Here is a 19,544-nt window from a genome sequence, read left to right as displayed (position 1 = left end):
GTTTGATTGAACTCACAACTCTTTCAATTCAACACATCGAGTGATTCTAAATGCGCTCTTTGTATTTCCTCTTCTAGACCACAGCAGATTAGATGGACAGATATTTCTCTGCAAATATTAGCCTGACACATTCTTATTCACAGCTTAACCTCCCTTAACAAAAAAACTAAACAAGACGTACTTCACTAAATCCATCTCCCTCATGTCCAGCCAGCAGGCTTGGAAGTGATTTTCTCACTGCTTTTTAAACAGGTTTTAGTTTATGCTCTGCACCATTACTCCAATGATAAGTTAAGCCAAACTTTTAAAGTGAGTTTTTAAAAAGCTGCTACAAAGAATTTGCTTGTCCTTCCCCCACAGCAGTTACAGGAAGGCTTTGTCTAATGCTGCCCTTACACATACACAGATGCATCTTAGTGACAGCATTGTGTGCATTTTCCATTCCCAGTGAACTCGACAATTACAAGATCTCTCCTTACACAGCAGGATATGGTCAATGCTTTTTTTTCATTTATTACTAGCAGATGTATAAGGGCATTCTGTAACTGTAATCTGCCAGAATGGTGGTATTTTACAGTGCACAATGCAGCTCTGATGCACAGACCTGCAGACTGGGTTAGTGCTGGCAGTGCAGCTGTAACTTTCAAACTCCTTCAAACCTTTGCTGATTGAAACTACATACTGAGGGCCAGTTCCCTCTGGGGCATGCCTCATTCTCCCCCTGTCAAAAACGTGATCAGAAGCAGAAAGAGCAGTATTATTCTTTGTGGCTGCAGCTTCCTGTTGTGTGTACTGCTCCTCAGTGGACGTGGAACATCAGCTTGGGCAGAATTTCCTTATTTTCCCTGTACCCTGAGAGTTTCAAGTAGAATTATGTAATAGCACTAAGTGCAAGCGTATTGGCTCAGACCCTCCAAAGAATTTAGGTCTCTAACACAAGAGGAGTATCTGTGTCAAATTTTTGGAAGTTTTAAAGACCTCTGAACTCCAGCTTTTCTTGCTTGCATGACTCCTGCTAGGCCAATATCCATTCACACCTTACACCGGTCACTTACAAAGGAATGATGTCTCTGCCAAATCCTCCAGGAGGAAAGACTCAGGTGTCCCTTCAGATGCTCAGAATGCTCTGGACCAGCAGGCCACAAAGGAGGGTTGCAAGGACCCACAAACCAATCTCCTCCTTGACACAAGCTTTGCTTCTTTCTAATACATCAAAAACTACAGTGGAGAGCACCAGCACGGACAACTATACCTACCTTCACTGTATTAAAAGCATCTCAGCACAGCTGAAGCTGGCAGAGGGACCCTCTGGGTCCCTCTGCTCCATCCGCTGCCCCAGCAGGGACACCCAGAGCAGGGTGCCAAGGGCCACATCCAGGTGGCTCTGGGAGGTCCCCAAGGAGGAGACCCCACAGCCTCTGGGCAGCCTGTGCCAGTGCTCCATGACCCGTCCAGCACAGTAGTGCTTCCCACATGCTGTTTTCTTCTAGCACAGTTTAGCTTTATGATGAATGAAAACAGTTATATTAGGAATATAGTAAAAAAAACCCTTACCTATCTGCCTGGTCTCCTAAAGACCCTATAAATATGGCAAAAGCATTGACTTGTGTGTTGGTGGTCAAGACCTGGGCAAATTTTGATGGTTCAATGCCGTATCGCTCCAGATTTGCATCACTCAAGACGATAACAAAATACTCATCAGCATCCTCCTTGGCAATTTCCCGAATGGCGTGCTCAGTGCCTTCCAAGGTGTGATCTCCACTCATGCAGAACTGAGCATGAGCATGCATGACCTGCGTGCACAACATAGCCAAATGCAAATATGTAAGAGGACTTCATGAATAAACATTTATTTTGGCATGGAAGGAAGCAAATATTCGTTTATGATGTATTAAGGGATGCACGTTCAGAATTATGGCACTGCATCAGATACCACAGAAGATGCAGCTTTTTATATGTAACATGCTGTATTACATGGTGAATCACACACAGACAGAATTAGCACTCAAAGGAGTGCAAAATACTTTGATAAGCTGCAGTCTGAGTACTTTTATTGCTATATATTTCAGAAAGAAAAGAGGGCTTAGTTTCTTAATTCTGCTCCCACCTGTTTATAATTTGCACTGGACTTTCAAGTTCTAACAGTGTCACGGTTAGTATCAAATATCTGACTCCTGACAGTGGCAGCAAGTTTCACAAATGCTGAAACACTTTGTTTGAGGTTTTATGACATAAATACACTGCATTGATGAAGCTGCTACCTATGCAGAGAGCAAGGAATTTTAGGTGCTAGAAAATCCAGCCCTTCTAACCCAAATATTTTACAAATATTTTTTGAAGGAAGCTCACAGTTAAACTGCTGCCAAAATAGCTAAATCCTGCAATACACTTGATTATTATTATTTTTTTTTTGCATACTATTGCAGTAAAATGTTGATAAATACCCTCATTTTGCAATTGTGATTTACCATGTTTTCAGTCTACCATGTGCCACAGTAGCAGCAGGATACACTTTCCCACTGCTACTGTGACATGTTAATTCCTGAAGGTACAAGGCTAAACTAATGACCTGGCATCCCCTTATGGTTCAAATTATCCATGCTAGTAGCATCCCCCCATATTCTTTAGGTAGGACTATGTATATCACTGTATAATGTTTGGAACTTCCTATACCCCTTGATAAGCAGTCAAAATGATACATTTATGACATAGCAGATGAGAATAAGGCAAATCTAAGCTCCATTATTTTGGCACAATCTCTGACAGGCTCTGCTTCAGTTTGCTGCCTTCTTATCTGTCTTTTATCTCACTCTAATGCTTTGTAGTCATAAAATCCCAACATAGGTTGTTAGTAGGATTTACCTTGAGAATCTCTAATCTTTGTTTATTGTTCTTTGGAATTTTCCCACTCTCAACCAAGGTGATGTTGTAGTCATCTCCTGAATGTCCAACAATATCATACTGCAAGAAAGAAGATTTCATCAGTTATCTGTTAGTCACACGTGGTCTGTGGGTCACAATGATACAAGATAGATCAGAGGTGATTTCCTTTCAACAAGAAAACCTGAATGCTCTATACTGCTCACGTTTATGAGCTGCTGAAGGGAACTACTTGCAGTTTCTTACTGACATGAAAACATGGGAGAGAATCACAAAATAATGGAACAGCTACTTATTTCTATGGCCGGTTCTTTTACCTCACTCCACCAACTGCAGAGCGGTGATGCACAAGATCAAGACCTTGCCCTCTCACACTGTCCACTCTTTTCTTTTAAGCAGCCATTTTCTTTCTCTTGGGCCCAACAAACAGTGCATTGTTTGAGAGCAGCTCAAATGTCAGATTAATTGTTTTCGTGACCTCATTCTGCTCTGAAAAAAAAAAAAGCACTGCCAGCCTTCTTTTTTTGTAAATCAGCATTCCCTATAGTTGTGTGTTACTGATCAGAACCATTGCTAAATGTATGTAGAGCAGTGAATTCTAAGAGGCTCTGCTGTGTGTACAGCATTCCCTCCAGAAAGAGGCTGCATGTAGAGCTGTGCTAATTCAAATATCTCACTGAACAAACAATGTTATAGTTGGAAGGCTTTTGCTTTATGTGAGAGTTACATGAAAACTAAGACAAGCTGAGTTATGGCAAGGTCCTGCCCTACCCTTTGTGTTGTGAATGTGGCAATCACCCCAAGGGAGAATTCAGCTGCAGGACAAAAGTGGATTTAAGAGCTGTCTGCACCAAGTGATGGAGCACAGTGCATGGATCCTGAGCCTGGAGAAACCCTCAGTGTCCCACAGCTAGTGTGACCTGCCCCTGGAGCATGGACATGCCTTTTCTCCCCCCTGATCAGCGGGTGCTGAGCTGTCTCTCAAGGAGCTCTTATGCAATATTTTGCCTTTTTGTTACCTTCTATTCATGGAGGTCCCTGGCAGGTTCACTATCCCTAATTTCTACATAATCATGTGGTGAAAGGTCTTGTCCTCAAAGTCATTCTGTCTTTTCTTTCCCATTGAAGATAATTTTATTTGGTGCAAGTTTGTGGAGATTAGAGAAACAGCATTCAAAAGCTCTTTCAATTTGTTTCCATTTAGCGAATTTACTTGAAAATATATAAAGATTAAAAGAAAGCTATAGCAGATGCAATATTTCTAAACATGACACCTCCCTCTGCAAAGCAACACACGTGTCACACACTATAGGTGTGCTACACCCAGGGTCAAACTGTTTCAGTACAGCCTCACACAACCCAGACTTTCTTCCTCTGAAAATCACCGAATCACAGAATGGCCTGGGTTGAAAAGGACCACAATGATCATCTGGTTTCAACCCCCTGCTATGTGCAGGGTCACCAACTACCAGACCAGGCTGCCCAGAGCCACATCCAGCCTGGCCTTGAATGGCTCCAGGGATGGGGCATCCACAACTTCCTTGGGCAACCTGTTCCAGTGTGTCACCACAGAAACCTTTATACAATCTTGTTTCCAGGTGTTCCCACATCATTCTGTTCCATTGGCTCCAGCTCCTGTTCTCAGCTTGTCCATGTCTTGTATTTGCCACCCAGCCTCATGTAAACCTTCCTGTCTGCCACACACTTTCTCTTCAAAATGTCCATTTGCTTGTTCACCCTTTCCTCACCATTAACTCTTCAGACTCTCTTTCCTGATGAATAGTGTTTCTGTTGTCCCCAAACTGGGGTCTTTCCAGAGAAAAGATAATAATAAATGAAAAGACACCAATTTTGAGAAGATTGTTAGGATTACATTCAGTTCTCTTTGTAAAGAATACAAGACTAAACCAAGAACTTAAAGAGCACACGGAGCACGCACGTGTATTGTTTTACAACAGTATTGAAATCAGAGGAACTAAATAAAGCACTGGCTCAATGGAGCAGAAAATATACAGCGCTAATGTGGTTCTTATGTAACGTCCACAGATCTTCAGGGTAGGCTCTTAAATTATGAAACCCCGCACTTCCTTTGCTGAACTGTTCTTTATTACCCTTAAAATCAACAATGTGATTATGGAAATCCATGTGCTGTCTTTCTCCCTTGCAAAAAAGAAGTTTGACTGCTTTATAGTGGGATCCTGCCCAGCATTTCATGGGCTTCATCCCCAAGGTCTTTGTAGTCAGGCAGAGCTCATGGGAGCAGGCAGTGCTTTGCTACTTGGGAACACCATTTTGGTTGTTTGCACACCATGATGGGTGGATTTCATCTTGAGAAGGTTGGCTTTGAACTTGGTCTGACAGCCTGTGCGAAAGGGACGGCTCTAAGTCTGGATGTGGCTCTGGGCAGCCTGGTTTAGTGGTTGGCGACCCTGCATATAGCAGGGGGGTTGAAACCAGATGATCTTTGAGGTCCTTTTCAACCTTCTATGATTCTAGGATTCCAACTCCTGGTTCAAATCCCATGGATTTACCCCCTCTGCATTTCTGCACAAGGAGGGAATGCAGAGGCTGGATACCATAATGCAAACTATTTCAGGTGTGCACAGCTGTTCACCCGGGAACATCAGGTCCTGTCTGCTCTGACCTTGGCCACCTATTCATTGTTTTCTGTGCGTGCCCATGCATGCATGTGAGTACATATATTTAACAGATGTTATCTGTTTTCTTGTTTCCTTGCCAACAGTTCACCAAGCTGTTTATGATTTGTTACAGAAGTGCAGTCAGGCAGCAGGAAAGAAGTACTTTCTCACTTTCTCCTTGCTGCTGCAGGCTGGGTCAAGTGGAGCCTCCCCAAAAGCAGAGTCAAACCCTACCTTGCCTATGCTGTGCTGTAGTCATCAGCCCTACCTTGTGCTGCCCTTTGCACTCCTCTCATCTCCCTGAAAGTCAACTCAGGGACCAGAAGTGGCCAAAAGCTCAATAAGAGCTCTGGGGAGCTGTGAAGCCTGATGAGTATTCATCCAGGCTTTCTTTCTCCTTCTAACTTGCGTTCTAATAAAACAAACCCTTAGTGTTCAGTGCTCTCCTGCTGTGAAAGGACAGCTACAGAGCCCTGACCAGCTGGGAACCTCAACTACTAAGGGCACGTGCATGCTTTCTTAAAACCAGAGGCACTTTTCCTTGCACTTGCAGTGGGGCCAGAACACAGCTAAAGAGAAGCACAGAGAAAGAACCTCTGAGAAGCAAAGATCCACTGCAGTTTTCTCATAAATCCCCTTGGAGAATTTACAAGGATAAATTTAAAAGTGAGAGATGAGCTGTGATATGAGCTTAATGGAACAGAATTTTGTTTTGTTTTGTTTTGTTTTGTTTTGTTTTGTTTGTTTTTCACAAAACAGTGCAAGTACAGGCTCTCAGGACAAATCTAGCAGGAAAATATTTGTTTGCTACAGGGCAGGCTTAATTGAATTAATATATTGTTGTGTACACTGGCTTGTTTTCTGATAGCCTCAGGTACACTGAGCCAAGAACTGCTCCGTTCAGCTCTGAGTACCCAACATGTAAACACAGTTTCTGCAAGTACCTTAATTTGACCATTCTTTCTCACTGGTTAAAACCACCCCTGCACCGTGGCTACATTTGGCACTGAATGGATGGCTGCTGCTGGATAACATGTAAGACAATGTCTTCTGCAGCTGCCGTACTGAAAGCTGAAAGAAGATGCATGCTGGATGTAAAAGGCAGTGGGAATTAGACAGGCCTTTCCTGGAGGGCCACATCTTTACAAACTGATCTCTTCTTTGGACAACATTGAACATTTTTAAAATTTTATTTCGAGTCCTCTGTTCGTTATTTAAAGGAAACTACTCTGCCAAGCATGTGAAACATTTTTTCTTTTCCTGAATTAAGAGTAATGAGGTAATTAGGAGTAATAAGATATGAGGTAATAACAGTAACAAGAAATTATAGGTAAATTCTCCAAATGGAGAATGCTGAACTTGGCTTACAAAATCTGCATTTTTTCCTTTCATACCGTTACAAATACGATTTCAAGCTTTTCCTCCCAGTTATGTAACATGCCATTCATTGAACCACTTACCATTTTCTAAAGGCTTCGTAAAATTGCCACTGTGCAATTTACTGGACATGCCTCCTAAATCTGCCGTCGTGCGCGTAAATGACAGTAATTAGGGATGATATAGAACCAGATGGTTTACATGACAGACATTACACTCTCCCTGCTATAACAAAGAATGAGCTGCCCCTCTGTACATTTTCAAATAACTGACATGTACAATGAGGCACACAAAAGACGTCAGAACTTCAGTCCTGCAAAGCAACTTGCTTATTATAACTTACAGACAAGTAGGATATGTACCCACACATCTGACGGGGCCAGGTGCATTTGTAGCAGCATATTTAACCTCCACCACTAGCATGAGATTGGGAACATGGCTTCTCTTACCTCAATCACTCCTACTCTTTTCTTTATTAAAGTAGTTCAGGGGAAGCGTGGACGAGATGACAATGAAGGAGGGCTTTGAAACATGGCTCTTAATTTAAATGGATTTCCTGACTGTAGGATGAGCCTCCCATTTCCCCCTTGACAAGGAATGATTCACTGCCTGCACTTATGGGAAATGGAAAGAGGCAGTTTGTACTGCACAAGCATATAAAGCTGACAAGTACCTGCTGGCACTCTTCTGGCTTTAGCTGTAGATGTCCCTGTTCATTTCAGGGGAGTTGGACATAGCTAACCTGTGAGTGTTCCTTCGAACTTAAACAACTCTGTGATTCTATCACATCATCATCTGCTTGGTACAGTCAGATACCCAATATTTAGCTTCTCTAGAAAGGATGAGGTTTTCTCTCTCTACCCTCTTCTCTACCAGTCAGACAGACAATCATCATCAGTATTACCAAGGGATATTATGCATGGGCAAAGCTCAGCTGGCAGGACAAATCAACCCACCTCATACATTCACGACCTTATTTAGTGGAGAACAAACCAGGTACCAGTGGAAAAGTGATCTTGAACGAGGGCAAAGAATTGGTTTCAAGAGTTTGCACTGTGCTTAGATAATTGGAGTAGGGAAAATCTGTGAAAATCTCCTTTGAATGTTCCACTTAACAAACCTGATGGTTCCCCAGATTCAACACTTGTTATGCAAGAAATCCCTCAAACTCCTTATTGCTGACAGTGGGATTGAGTGCACTCTCAGCAGGTTTTTGCATGGCACCAAGTTGAGTGGTGTGGTTGACATGCTAGAGGGAAGCAATGTCATCCAGAGGGATCTTAAATGGCTTAAAGAGGTGGGCCCACATGAAGTGCAAGGTGCTGCATCTGGGTTGAAGCAATGCAAAGAATAATCACAGGCTGAGCCTGTAGTAGATTTGGATTAGATTTTATGAATAAATTTTTCATTATGAGAGTGGGAGGCACTGGAATAGGTTGTCCAGAGAAGTTGTTAAAGACTGGAGTTACTGGTATTTAAAAAAGATCACTGCACCTCACTCTTTGAAGACCTAATTACATTCATTAGAAACAGAGGAACTGGCATTCTGGTGTTCTGGTTATTCTGGTGTGTATTCTGGTTATCCCACGTGTAGTAACTGCCACAGCAGACTAGACATGAGAAAAGCTATATTTTAGAGCTGGAGAGTTTAGAAATGCTATTTATTTTCATCAAAGAAATAACACAAGAAGTCCATTATTTCCAATGGGAGATTTCCGATACAAGTGAATCATGCAATTTTGGTTAAAATCTGCCTAATCACTGGATCATGTAAAGACAAATCTGACAACATAATAAACAGCTTGATTTGTACTCATTTTTGGGGGCAATTTTAACAGCCAGTGAAATTTAAGGCCACATCCTCTTTAGTATTCTCATCATCTTCAGGGAGCCTTGTAATATTTGTGTAGATATGCTCTGAGTGAATGAAATCCCAATGGGACAGCAAAGAGAGATATGGAGGAAGAAAAATACTTTTCTTCCCTTGAGCAAAAGCAGCTCTGAGGTTGACAGAGCTCATAGTAAACCTGGCCAGCCCCAAATCAAGCTGCTGTTAGTGGCCCACCAAAGTCTTCTCTCTAGCGCTAAGAGCGTTTAAATGAAAGAGAGGTTGCTTAGAGCTGACTGAAGTTGAACAGATGCTGAAGCTGCAAACAACTTTTTCACCTTGCTATAACACTCCGTGCTCAGTTTTAAGTAACAAATTAGCCTTACAGCTCTCTTGACTCACAGATTGTGTGGATAACATTGTTTTGGTTTTCTTTTTTAATTCTGAAGTGGATGCTCTACGGATGTTTACAGTGGCATTCTGATGATTTCTGTGTTGTTCTCTGCTCTTTTGATAATTATTTTTAACATACAATTAACTTTTTGATGGCTGGTGGTCTCTGTGTTCAAAAAACCATGCAACATAATTACAAAGGTTCTTCTCAGAGCCCTAATAAATCACTCAGAGTGAGCATCAGTGGACAGCTTAGAGTTCCTCACTCTGCATTTAAAATCAAGATTGTCTTTTTCTATTTACAGTACTTTACATTTGATAGCCCAAACATCATCTGCCATTTTATTTCCCAGTCACTACTTACTGCCAGGTCTTTTTCTCCACTTTTTGCCCTTTTTTTCCCAAATAATTTCATACAAATAGTAACTTCTGTCACTTGACTATCCATCCTCTTTTCCAAATCACTTACAAACATACAGAACATCACTGGGAGTGGCACAAATTCTAATGCAGTTTCACCAGTGACCTTCCTTTACTTCCACACTCTGAAAAATGGCCACTTACAGTTGTCTGTTTTCATTAGCTTAAGCTGTGTTCATTTCTCTGAGAGCTTTCCCTTTTACTTCTAAAGCATTTCTATTTCGTATGAACTGATGGTGAGGGACCTTTTGACAAATGCTTTTGGCCAAGGAGACAGTCAACAAACCTTGCCTGTCACATACATATAGATGCTTCAGATGCTTCACTTTCCTTTTAAAAGCCATGTTGACTCTGCTCCAAAATATTATATTTATCCATGCATCCACTGCTTTTGTGGATGATCCTGCATTTAATAATACTAATATGCATATCGTTCAGATACTCCTGATTTACCAAATACAATCACTTTGTATAATTGCACTTCCCCCATTAGCATTTGTTATTAACATTGCTGTTATCAGCAAGCAGGACCTATATGAGCAGCTGACTCCTTTCCCATTTCCTTCTTAATTACAGTTGAGTTCCCACATAACCTCTCAAGGCTACTGTACAAACTCAATGTTACAGCATTTTTTCTCAAATAGGAATGCAAACAGAAGCTCACTCTCTCCCCTGCCCATTTTCATGACATTGGCAGGAATTGAATATTTTTGGGAACTCAACCACTGTTTCAGATTTGTTAGAAGTTGGACAATGCGTTCTGAAGTTGAAGGGCAAAAAAGCATGACTGACATAGTATGACAGCACGAGCTTTTACTTAGGAAAGTGGGCTAAAGACATAGTGCTTGTCTCATCTTACAGCCTCTTCTCTTACAATTGCAAGACTGAATGATCATTTTTAGAAGATATTCTAGGAGGATAACTCTATATGTTGTATTCTTCAGAGGAGATTCTACGGAAGAACAGTAAGATTATGCTATCAGAGGAACAAGACAAACCTGACTGAGCTGAATTTGGACTAAGCATTACACTAATCTTTACTTAGAAGATTTTACATTTTGTTCTGATGCATTTTATGTCTCATGATTGAGATGCTCTTCAGTAAAGACATCTGTATTTTTCCATGAAACACTGAGTTTGTTGAGAATAAATTCGATTGTCCATTTCTGCCATTTTTAAAGATAAAGAAAAATGCCTGAGGCATTGTTTAGGTTGACACAGACAAAAAAGAGCACAAAATTTGCTGACATTTCCTTTGCAGGCTGCCGTTAAATAACATTCTGGACCCAGTGTCTTTCAGCACAGTAAATGGTTTTCTTGCTTTCACAACTGATGGACAAATAAGTTTGGTCCTTCTCCATCACCAAGCACTACTGTCCGTACTCTGGGATGAGATGGAAAGGCTGGTCATTTCTGCATGTCCCTAAGCTTATATTTACCTCTGTTCTACAGTCTTAAGTATTTGTGTTCCAAGAAACAAATTAATCGATAAATGCAGAAGAAGGCAGCATATTTCAGCAAAAATTGGAGTCTTAAATTGAATTCTCCCCTGCTGAAGCATGTAATGTTTCTCATCCATTCACTAGTATTGTTTTTCAGTTTGCCAGAAACAGATCAGTGCCTTTATTTCCTTGCAAGAATGAATAATGTCCTTTGGCTAGACTGACCGCTGAAACACTTTTTCCGCTGTTCCATATAGTCTGTGCAATAACCACAGACCTCCTAGCAAAGCTGTAATTACCTTGAATTTGTGCTCATAATTCTCAAAAGCTTCCAAGACCATGCAGACAGCCTCCATGGAGCGCTCCAGCCGTCCGTCGACCCCATTGAAGCGGTACATGCTTCCAGAAACATCCACCACTAAGCGCAAGCGTTTAGGCTTCTGCTGGGGGCTCCCAGGCTGGCAAGCAAACACAGCAGAAAAGAAAATTACACACTACAAATGGGAAACCTAAACATCACTACGGATAACACGCTTTGGAAAAAGAACCCTCCAGACTGAGCAAAGCACAAAACCTTTCTCTAGCAAGAACTGATTATTATTTTTTTTTTAAAGAACAAAAATATGTTAACTTTTTTCCTTTTTTTCCTGTGTTTCAAAGCAGTTGACGACAGATACCTCAATTCATTCTTTCACTTCACCTTCAATGACTGGAAACAACATAGCTTTAAAAATTCCACACATGCTTGTCAGGAAAATACTTTTTCTGGTCTCATTTGTTATTCTTCTCATCTCAGAAAGAATATTCTCAACTTTTCTCAGTCTGCCAAAGCTCATAATGGAAATGTTCTTCCTTGGCTTACAATACTAACAGAGACCCCTAGAAGAAAATCTAATCTGCTGAGGTTTATAATATTTTAAAAATGTTTGAAATCTTGCTCTGTTTAACTACTAGACTTCTCTTCATTCTCATTCCCAAACCATTATTTTTTCCTGAAAACAACCTCCGTCTGTTTTAACAATTACTGGAACAGTACATTCCAAGGAGAGACTTTATACAGTGTGCACTGACATCAGTCTGGATACAAGTTAATGGATATTAAATACGATTTGTCTAAAAACAGCCACGTTAAGAAACAGATACTTAAAACACTTCTATGAAGTCGAAAGAGCTGCCAGCATTTGGGTGCTTTACTCTTTCATTATTTTCTCAATGGACTGCTGTACCCTCACAAGACAGGGGGGCTGAGAGGATCCGTTAAATCCTACTCTTTTTTTTAAAGCAAAATTTAAATATATATATATATATATACATTTACTGTTATGACTAACTATACATTATAACTGAACTGTCTACACTGAGAAAATGCACTTTGAGAAAAGATCAGAAATGAGAATCTAATCACTTCTCCTGCACTGGGAGACAGAATACCTTGCATATCATGGAAAAATAATAGATTCATACAATGCTTGTTTTTATAACATTTTCAATGATGTTGTGGTCTACAATAGCAAAAAAAAAAAAATTGTTACATTAGTGAGAAAATCTTTTCCTTCTAATTTTAAGACGAACAAGCAGTTTTCTGATAATCAACTTCAGCACCTATATATAAAATATAAAACAAGAGCACTAAACCTGTTGCACTGGATCAAAGCAAAGGACTGCTTAGATCAGCACCTCTCTGAGGGTGGCCAACAGCAAATGCATGGAAGATCATAGGAAGAGGTGAAGCAAATCTTCCATTTTGAGGCTGTCTCAGCAAAATCCTGATCCAGAGATAGTTCTTCTGAGTTTCTCATGTCTATACCAGTACAGCCACTAAGAAATCATCAATTCTTTTAGGCCCTCCCCTACTTTTCCCTACTACCTGTTGGATACTTACTTGCGGCTCAAGCTCTCCCCGCCGTTTATAAATGGCTTTTTCTCCTGTCAGCCCATCAATGATTTTGGTATCATCCAGTTCTCCAACAGCTTGGTGTCTCATCCATTGTCTTTCCTTACCCTTGGCCTACAACAGAAAAAAAACCCAAACCTTAATTCACTCAGTGATTTGAAGGTATTTCAAGCAATTTAAGACCTACTGTACATGACAGGCATATGAACTTTCTTTCTTGTTACATGACATTTTTGGCAAAAGCCAATGAAACCTGAACACATTTTCATAGCTTCTTTCCTATCTTTCTATGAAAGAAAAGTCAATACTGACAAAGAATACATTCCTCTGTAATTTTGTCCTCCTTAACATCTGATATGTGGGAGTTTACCTGTAGACTGTGGAAATATTAACCTTTTTTCTTGCAAATGTGCTGGAAATTTGAGTAACAAATCTGTGCAAAACTGCATGCAACCAGAGGGACATGCATAACTGGCAAATTTATTTCACACTCTCCATTCAAGTAACACAAGAAAAAAAAAAAAGGTGGCAGACTTCAAGGTAAAACTAAACTGCATTAAGCTTATGTAATAGTAAGTGGCTTCTTTTAAACAAACATTTGTAATACATTATTTTTCTATTTTAGAATAAAAACCTTGAAAATTGCGATACTCAAGAGATATTTCAATTAATTTTTTTTTTTTTTTTTCAGTTTATTTGAAAGAACATCACTTATTTACAACCTGCTTGTTGGAAATGCCTTACAGTCCAGTAACTCGAGTGTTTATGGAACTTCAGTATGTATAAACAAGCACAGAAGATTAGAGATTCAAATATTTCAGATTAAAAAAAATCTATTTAAGAATACTTTAAATGGATAGCTTCATCATAGTCCTCACGCCACAAGGTCATCTAAAGATGGCAAAGAGTACATACATGTGTTCTAAGCCTTATTTCATTTCTGCTCAAATGTTCAGTTTGAAGTTGTTTATCCCTGTAGTAAGGCCAGCCTGGAAATACGATTTTAAATTTATATATGCATAATGCATTTGCATGCTCAGCAAAATTGCTGGTTAGCAGCTGGAGGTAAATCAAATATCCAGAAGGACACAAACTGCCTGAGACATTGGATCTCAGGAATGAAAATCAGTTGCTCTTTGAGAAGCAGGAAGTGTTACATTACAAATCCCCAGCAAACGGCAGGCCTGGGATTTGAGAGGACAAATCATTGCAATTTTGTACAGTCTGAGCAGTAAGATGATGGTTTCCTAAGGCTAAGAGAATCTTTGAAATTGCTTTGGTCAAAATTTATGAGGTTTTTCTTTTTAGCGCACATGGAAAAAGGCGTTTTGGATTACTGCCTATTGCCAATAGCTATTCAAAAGTAATGGACTAGTTATCTATGAAAATAAGTGTGCAGAAAGAACACAAAGCCACAGGGAAAACGTTTTGATTAATTCATTTTACACTATCGAGTTAACATAGCTGTGACAAGCACAGGTCTTTTTAATTACGTTATGTCAAAAGCTTTACAGATTCTTGCAGTACATGGAAACCTCAGCCTCTTAGTGAATCACATGAGGCTAAAGGGTAAAAGATTTCTTAAGTTATGAATTCAATCACTTGTTCTCTCAGATAGATTTCAGTGGTGCTATGGCTAGCCCGGGTCTAACCACGTTTTGCAGTTGGGCATCCAGGAATTTGCTTCTACCCTAGCTTAGTAGTCTCCACTATCATTAACTACCCTTGGGATAGAGTTTGAAATCCCCCCTTCCATAGGCTTATTGATTCCCTTGTTGTCCTGGGAATTGCGTAACACTGCAAGAAGAGACCTGTAAATTCATAGAATCATGTCACAAAATCATAGAATGGCTCGGGTTGGAAGTGAACTTAAGAATCATCAAGCTCCAACCTCCCTGCCACAGGCAGGGCTGGCAACCTTCATATCTAATACTAGATCAGGCTGCCCTGATTCTAGATGACCCTTCCATGCTCCACTGAATTGCCACACCATAGGTGTTTTCTTGCTGTGAAAATCACAGTAGGATAACACATGGCAAATTTCAACATCCCAACTAATGACTTCTTTAATGTGCTCCTACAGACAATGTGTTCAGTGAGCAGAGCCTGTCTAAAGTGAATCATGACACTTCCAGGATGATGTAGATGAGAAGATTTTGTTCCTAATAATCTTAGCCACCACTATACTGGGACACAGATACAGTCTTAAGACTTCCTGAGGTCTTTAGCTCTGTCAAATGGTTTTTATTTGCTTCCTTTCAGTAGATAGGAGGGAGAAACAACAGAAGACTATAAAGGTTCACGTAGATGAGGAAATTCTTAACTATTCTCACTACAGTTTTCACTGAAAAAGATTTAGCTTTGGGGCTATTTGGTGTTCAAGGAACAGAGTGGGAAGAATATACTTTTTAATGATGACCATAATTAAAAATCCATGACTGTTTACCACATTATAAAGCTTATGCAACGTTCAGCTGATGAAAAAAAATAATACAAAAAAAAAGAAAACAAAACTGAAATGTTATTAGAGGAACACAGAGTTTACATTCTTCTCCTAATACAGGAAAGGACGCTGACAAAATCCGACTTAAAATCTTACCCAAATAATACTAAAATTATTTAGACTACTTAGCATCAGCCTATTCAGTGCAGAATTTAGAGAAAGGCCACTAAGATGATCAGAGGGCTGGAGCACCTCTCCTATGAAGACAGGCTGATGGAACTTTGTTTATTTAGCTTGGAGAAGAGAAGGCCCCGGGGAGACCTCATTGTGGCCTCCCAGTACTTGAAGGGAGCATATGAACAGGAGGGGGAATGGCTGTTTATGAGGATGGATAATGATAGGACAAGGGGGAATGGTTTTAAACTGAGACAGGAGAGATTTAGGTTAGATATTAGGAGGAAGTTTTTCACACAGAGGGTGGTGATGCACTGGAACAGGTTGCCCAAGGAGGCTGTGGATGCCCCATCCCTGCAGGCATTCAAGGCCAGCTGGATGTGGCTCTGGGCAGCCTGGTCTGGTGGTTGGTGACCCTGCACATAGCAGGGGGGTTGAAACTGGATGATCACTGTGGTCCTTTTCAACCCAGGCCATTCTATGATTCTATGATTCTATGAATTTCTAGGCATTTCTTTACAGAAAAAAAAAACCTTCTTCTTAAGTATTTGTGTTATAAAATGCACACACATATTGCTGGTAAGTTTCAAAGTAATTTCAATATGTAATTTTCATAAACTTAAACAAATGACATGAATGCTTGAAGGATAAAAACAGTCTCCTTTTCTAGAAAGGGCAAACAGTCCATTACATCCGCAACACTGCCACCACTGCAATAATTCTTCTCACTGAAAGATATCAAAGGCATATTTTGAAGAAATTTTAGAAAATATAACCACATTATATGTCTGTAATTAATACAGAAAAAGCTGCACATATGAAATGCTTGCATTTAAATATGTAATGCTATAGGGTTGTATGAAATACTTCCAGTTGTGGTCTGCATTTGTTTCTGGGAAAACTTTGTGTGCGTGTTCCCAGAAAAAACATAGTTGTTGAAAGCAGAAAACTACTACTGACAAGGCAAGGGGTTTTTCCCACTGTCAGCCCTCCCAACTGTCTTTATCACCCTACTGTCACTGCTTTTGCTGCTCTGACCTGACAATTCCCACACAGTCCAAACCAGTCAACCCCATTAGGCTCTGTGACTCAGGCCCAGGTTTGCCCAGTTCAAGTGTAAGTGCATAAAGGATGCTCAGAAGCTACAGGGTCAGTTGCTCCAGACTCCCCCTATAATTAATAAAAAGAGAAGTACTTCCAGAGGGCAAGTAATCTAAAATCTCAGGTCTTCCTGAGTCGCTGATTAATCGTAAGTTATTAAATTTGGACTTCAGGTGTGTAAACCTTATACAGAGATTGGTCAGCACTAGGAGAGAGAAGAAAGCTCGTCATGGAGTGGAGTTCAGGCCTTGCTACTTCTAGAGAAGATCAAGAACAACTTGCAATGCCTCACCAGTTTTGTTCAAATCATTGACAAAGATTAGTGAGTTACATAAAGTAAAATGAGTCATAAAATTACATTCTCAGGCAATATTTATGCGTTACTTCTGACTTGCTGCTGCTACTGATTTTTGAGGTGTCAACAACTGGACCAGAATTCCAGGCTTCACATCCTTGGGGTGTAAAATTTAATCGAAGGAACACATTTTTAAAAACAAACCCACAAAACCCAGTGATTAAAAGGCATATGTTGAAAAGGAAATCCTGGTGAAAGGAGTGTGGACAATATATTTTCATTACAAGAACATAGAAAGTTCAAAACAAAGCAAACTCAAGCATTTTTAAAAAGCTAAAAGAGTTCTCTAATGAAAAAATGAAATATTCTTGGATTCTAAGTAACCCTTGTTATCATTTGCCTTCATTTTCCTAGTGGATCTTCTAATAAAATATCTACCACAATGTGTATAGAGTTCAAAATTTGCTTTCAATATTGCTTTTATTCTAAGAGCTAGCTTTTCTGAACTCAGCATGGCTTTTTTTTTCATCATATGGTAAGTTTATCATCTCTGTGGTTAGCTGTTATGAATTTGCCCAGGATGTTGGCAGTCTCATAAAATACCAAGGCTTATAAGTGTTTGCCTTGATATTAAAATGACCTTTTTAACAAAGTCACAGGATATGTCTCCTTTTATTAAAATACATTCTATTTTGACTATGATTAATGTGACCTCTGAACATAACAATTCTGGCCCCAAGGAATAGATAGGGGAGATTTTAAAAAGACTTTAAACTGAAGATTCTTTTATTCACTTCTTGTCATAAACCATGCTTCAAAATGCATATCTGACACAAACACAGTAAAAACAAGCACTTGGATAAAAACAATGCAGGATAAACTGAGATTTATACCTACAGCTTTTCAACAGAATCCTCTCCTTATGAACCAAAAGCCTAAGTTCCTGAGCTGGAATACATACTGGGTGCCTGTATGAATCAAAGTATATTACTACAAGACCATTCCAAATGACCACTATATGAGGAGGCATCTGAGCCTTCAACAGAAATGCTTTTAATCAGAGAGATGTCTTATAAGGAATAAATTTATTTTTCTTTCATTTTCAATGACTATCAGGTTCTTCCTTGAAACAGTGCACTTTTTATTTTAATTACACTGTAGGTGAACACTAGCATTAATAAAACCTCAAGCAACCATGGAACTAATTAACAGAAGAAAAGTAAAGAGGTGTATTTGGTTAGCTTCCACTTAGTGACTTGAGCCACGCCTATTTTAATTAGTCAGACTCAAAATAAATCCTGAGGAAGAATTGTTTTCAAGTGCACAGGCAGCAAAACTATGAAAGTCTTTTAACACACATAGTATTTCCATGTTTAAAAGTCTTTTGGACGGAGGGCAAAGAGAAAGACTGTGATCTACACACCGTCACATACTCTTTTAATAATATACAGTATTTTCTTTCTCAAAACTGTGCTCCTGAATAAGTAATCTCTGCAAGCTGTGTGATGGGAGTAATGTAGCTTGTAAAGATGAGCACTGAGATCCACTTAAAAGCTGACTTTGAAATAGTAATACGAGGCTGTTTTTCCTAAACACGATTATAACCTGAATCTGCTTTTAACTCTCAAATATATCAGATGGTAACAATATTAGCAGGACAGTGTTTTAAGGAAAATGTAACGAGCTCACCATGTTGCTTTATCAGCGAATCTAAGATTACCTGCAGATTGTCTAAGATGATGCGGAGCGACTGAACCTGACGTCGTACTGCTCCAGAGAATCTTTCATAAGTAGATGCGTCGTACTCACTCATCTGAATCTCTTTCAATCTAGAGCAAAGAACAGGCAGCTCAGAACAGCTTCAGAAACAACCACATCATCCTTTAGCATATATAAATTAGAAACATGCTTACTTGGTAACATGTAAATTGAGACCACAGTGATCACAAACAAGAGGCAAATCAAAGAATTGGCAGCCGCTTTTACGAATTGTTCAAAAGATCACCAGTGCCTACAAGGATTGCCTCACATCAGAACCTACTAAAATTACTCATCCCTTGGCTCTCTCCTAATCTGCTTTAAAGTTTGGGAAGTGAATCAGATGTTCTGTAAAACGTGATTGAATTTTATTGGCTTAGGTGTTGCTATATGTACACACACGAGTGCCTATCCATTACTTCACTGTCGGAGTATTTTAAGCGTATCGCGATCCACGCTCTAACGCAAAGGTTAAGTACAGACATACTCTCAAATCTGTTGTTGAAGATTTACAGCCAGTCACTGTGTCTCCAGTACCTATCTTGGTGCTTCATAAAATGAGGAAATCTTGAAACAAAGGAGCTTTAGATGTATGTCAGTAAAAATGTGCTCCCCTACAAAAAATGAGTCACGTCACCGAAATCTCTTCTGTCCAGACACACAACAAAGATCAACATCTGCACTATAAAAACTAATACAAGCACCTTCCATAACTTGTGTCTCCACTTAAAAGCTCTTTACTCTTCTCAACATCATATCTGAGCAGATAGTCTTAAGATGGTGAAACTCACAACTGGAACATAATTACAGGGGTCTAACAGTGAAGTATGAGCTGAGGGACAGATGAATACGCTGCATTTATGCACTGCTCAATATTTTCAGTAACTCAAATTCATGCAG

The 19,544-nt window shown here is 39.7% G+C and overlaps 1 protein-coding gene across 1 annotated transcript in view; it reads right to left on the bottom strand.

The window, feature by feature from the left end:
* The window catches only part of VWA8 (von Willebrand factor A domain containing 8), a 180,512-nt gene that overhangs the window by 843 nt on the left and 160,125 nt on the right, over nucleotides 1-19,544 (bottom strand). Inside the window, exons 40-44 of the mRNA XM_042866426.1 lie at nucleotides 18,607-18,715; nucleotides 12,862-12,987; nucleotides 11,279-11,437; nucleotides 2,863-2,961; nucleotides 1,555-1,793 (exon numbers count right to left, since the gene is read on the bottom strand). Coding sequence (XP_042722360.1) covers nucleotides 1,555-1,793; nucleotides 2,863-2,961; nucleotides 11,279-11,437; nucleotides 12,862-12,987; nucleotides 18,607-18,715 — 732 coding nt within the window. The remainder of the gene's footprint in view (nucleotides 1-1,554; nucleotides 1,794-2,862; nucleotides 2,962-11,278; nucleotides 11,438-12,861; nucleotides 12,988-18,606; nucleotides 18,716-19,544) is intronic.

The sequence above is a fragment of the Lagopus leucura genome, unplaced genomic scaffold, assembly GCF_019238085.1.
Source record: "Lagopus leucura isolate 7727_CA_CO unplaced genomic scaffold, USGS_WTPT01 Super-Scaffold_100001, whole genome shotgun sequence".
Taxonomy (NCBI): Eukaryota; Metazoa; Chordata; class Aves; order Galliformes; family Phasianidae; genus Lagopus; species Lagopus leucura.
Note: the sequence above shows the minus strand (reverse complement) of the source record. Positions and strands in the feature narration are given on the sequence as shown.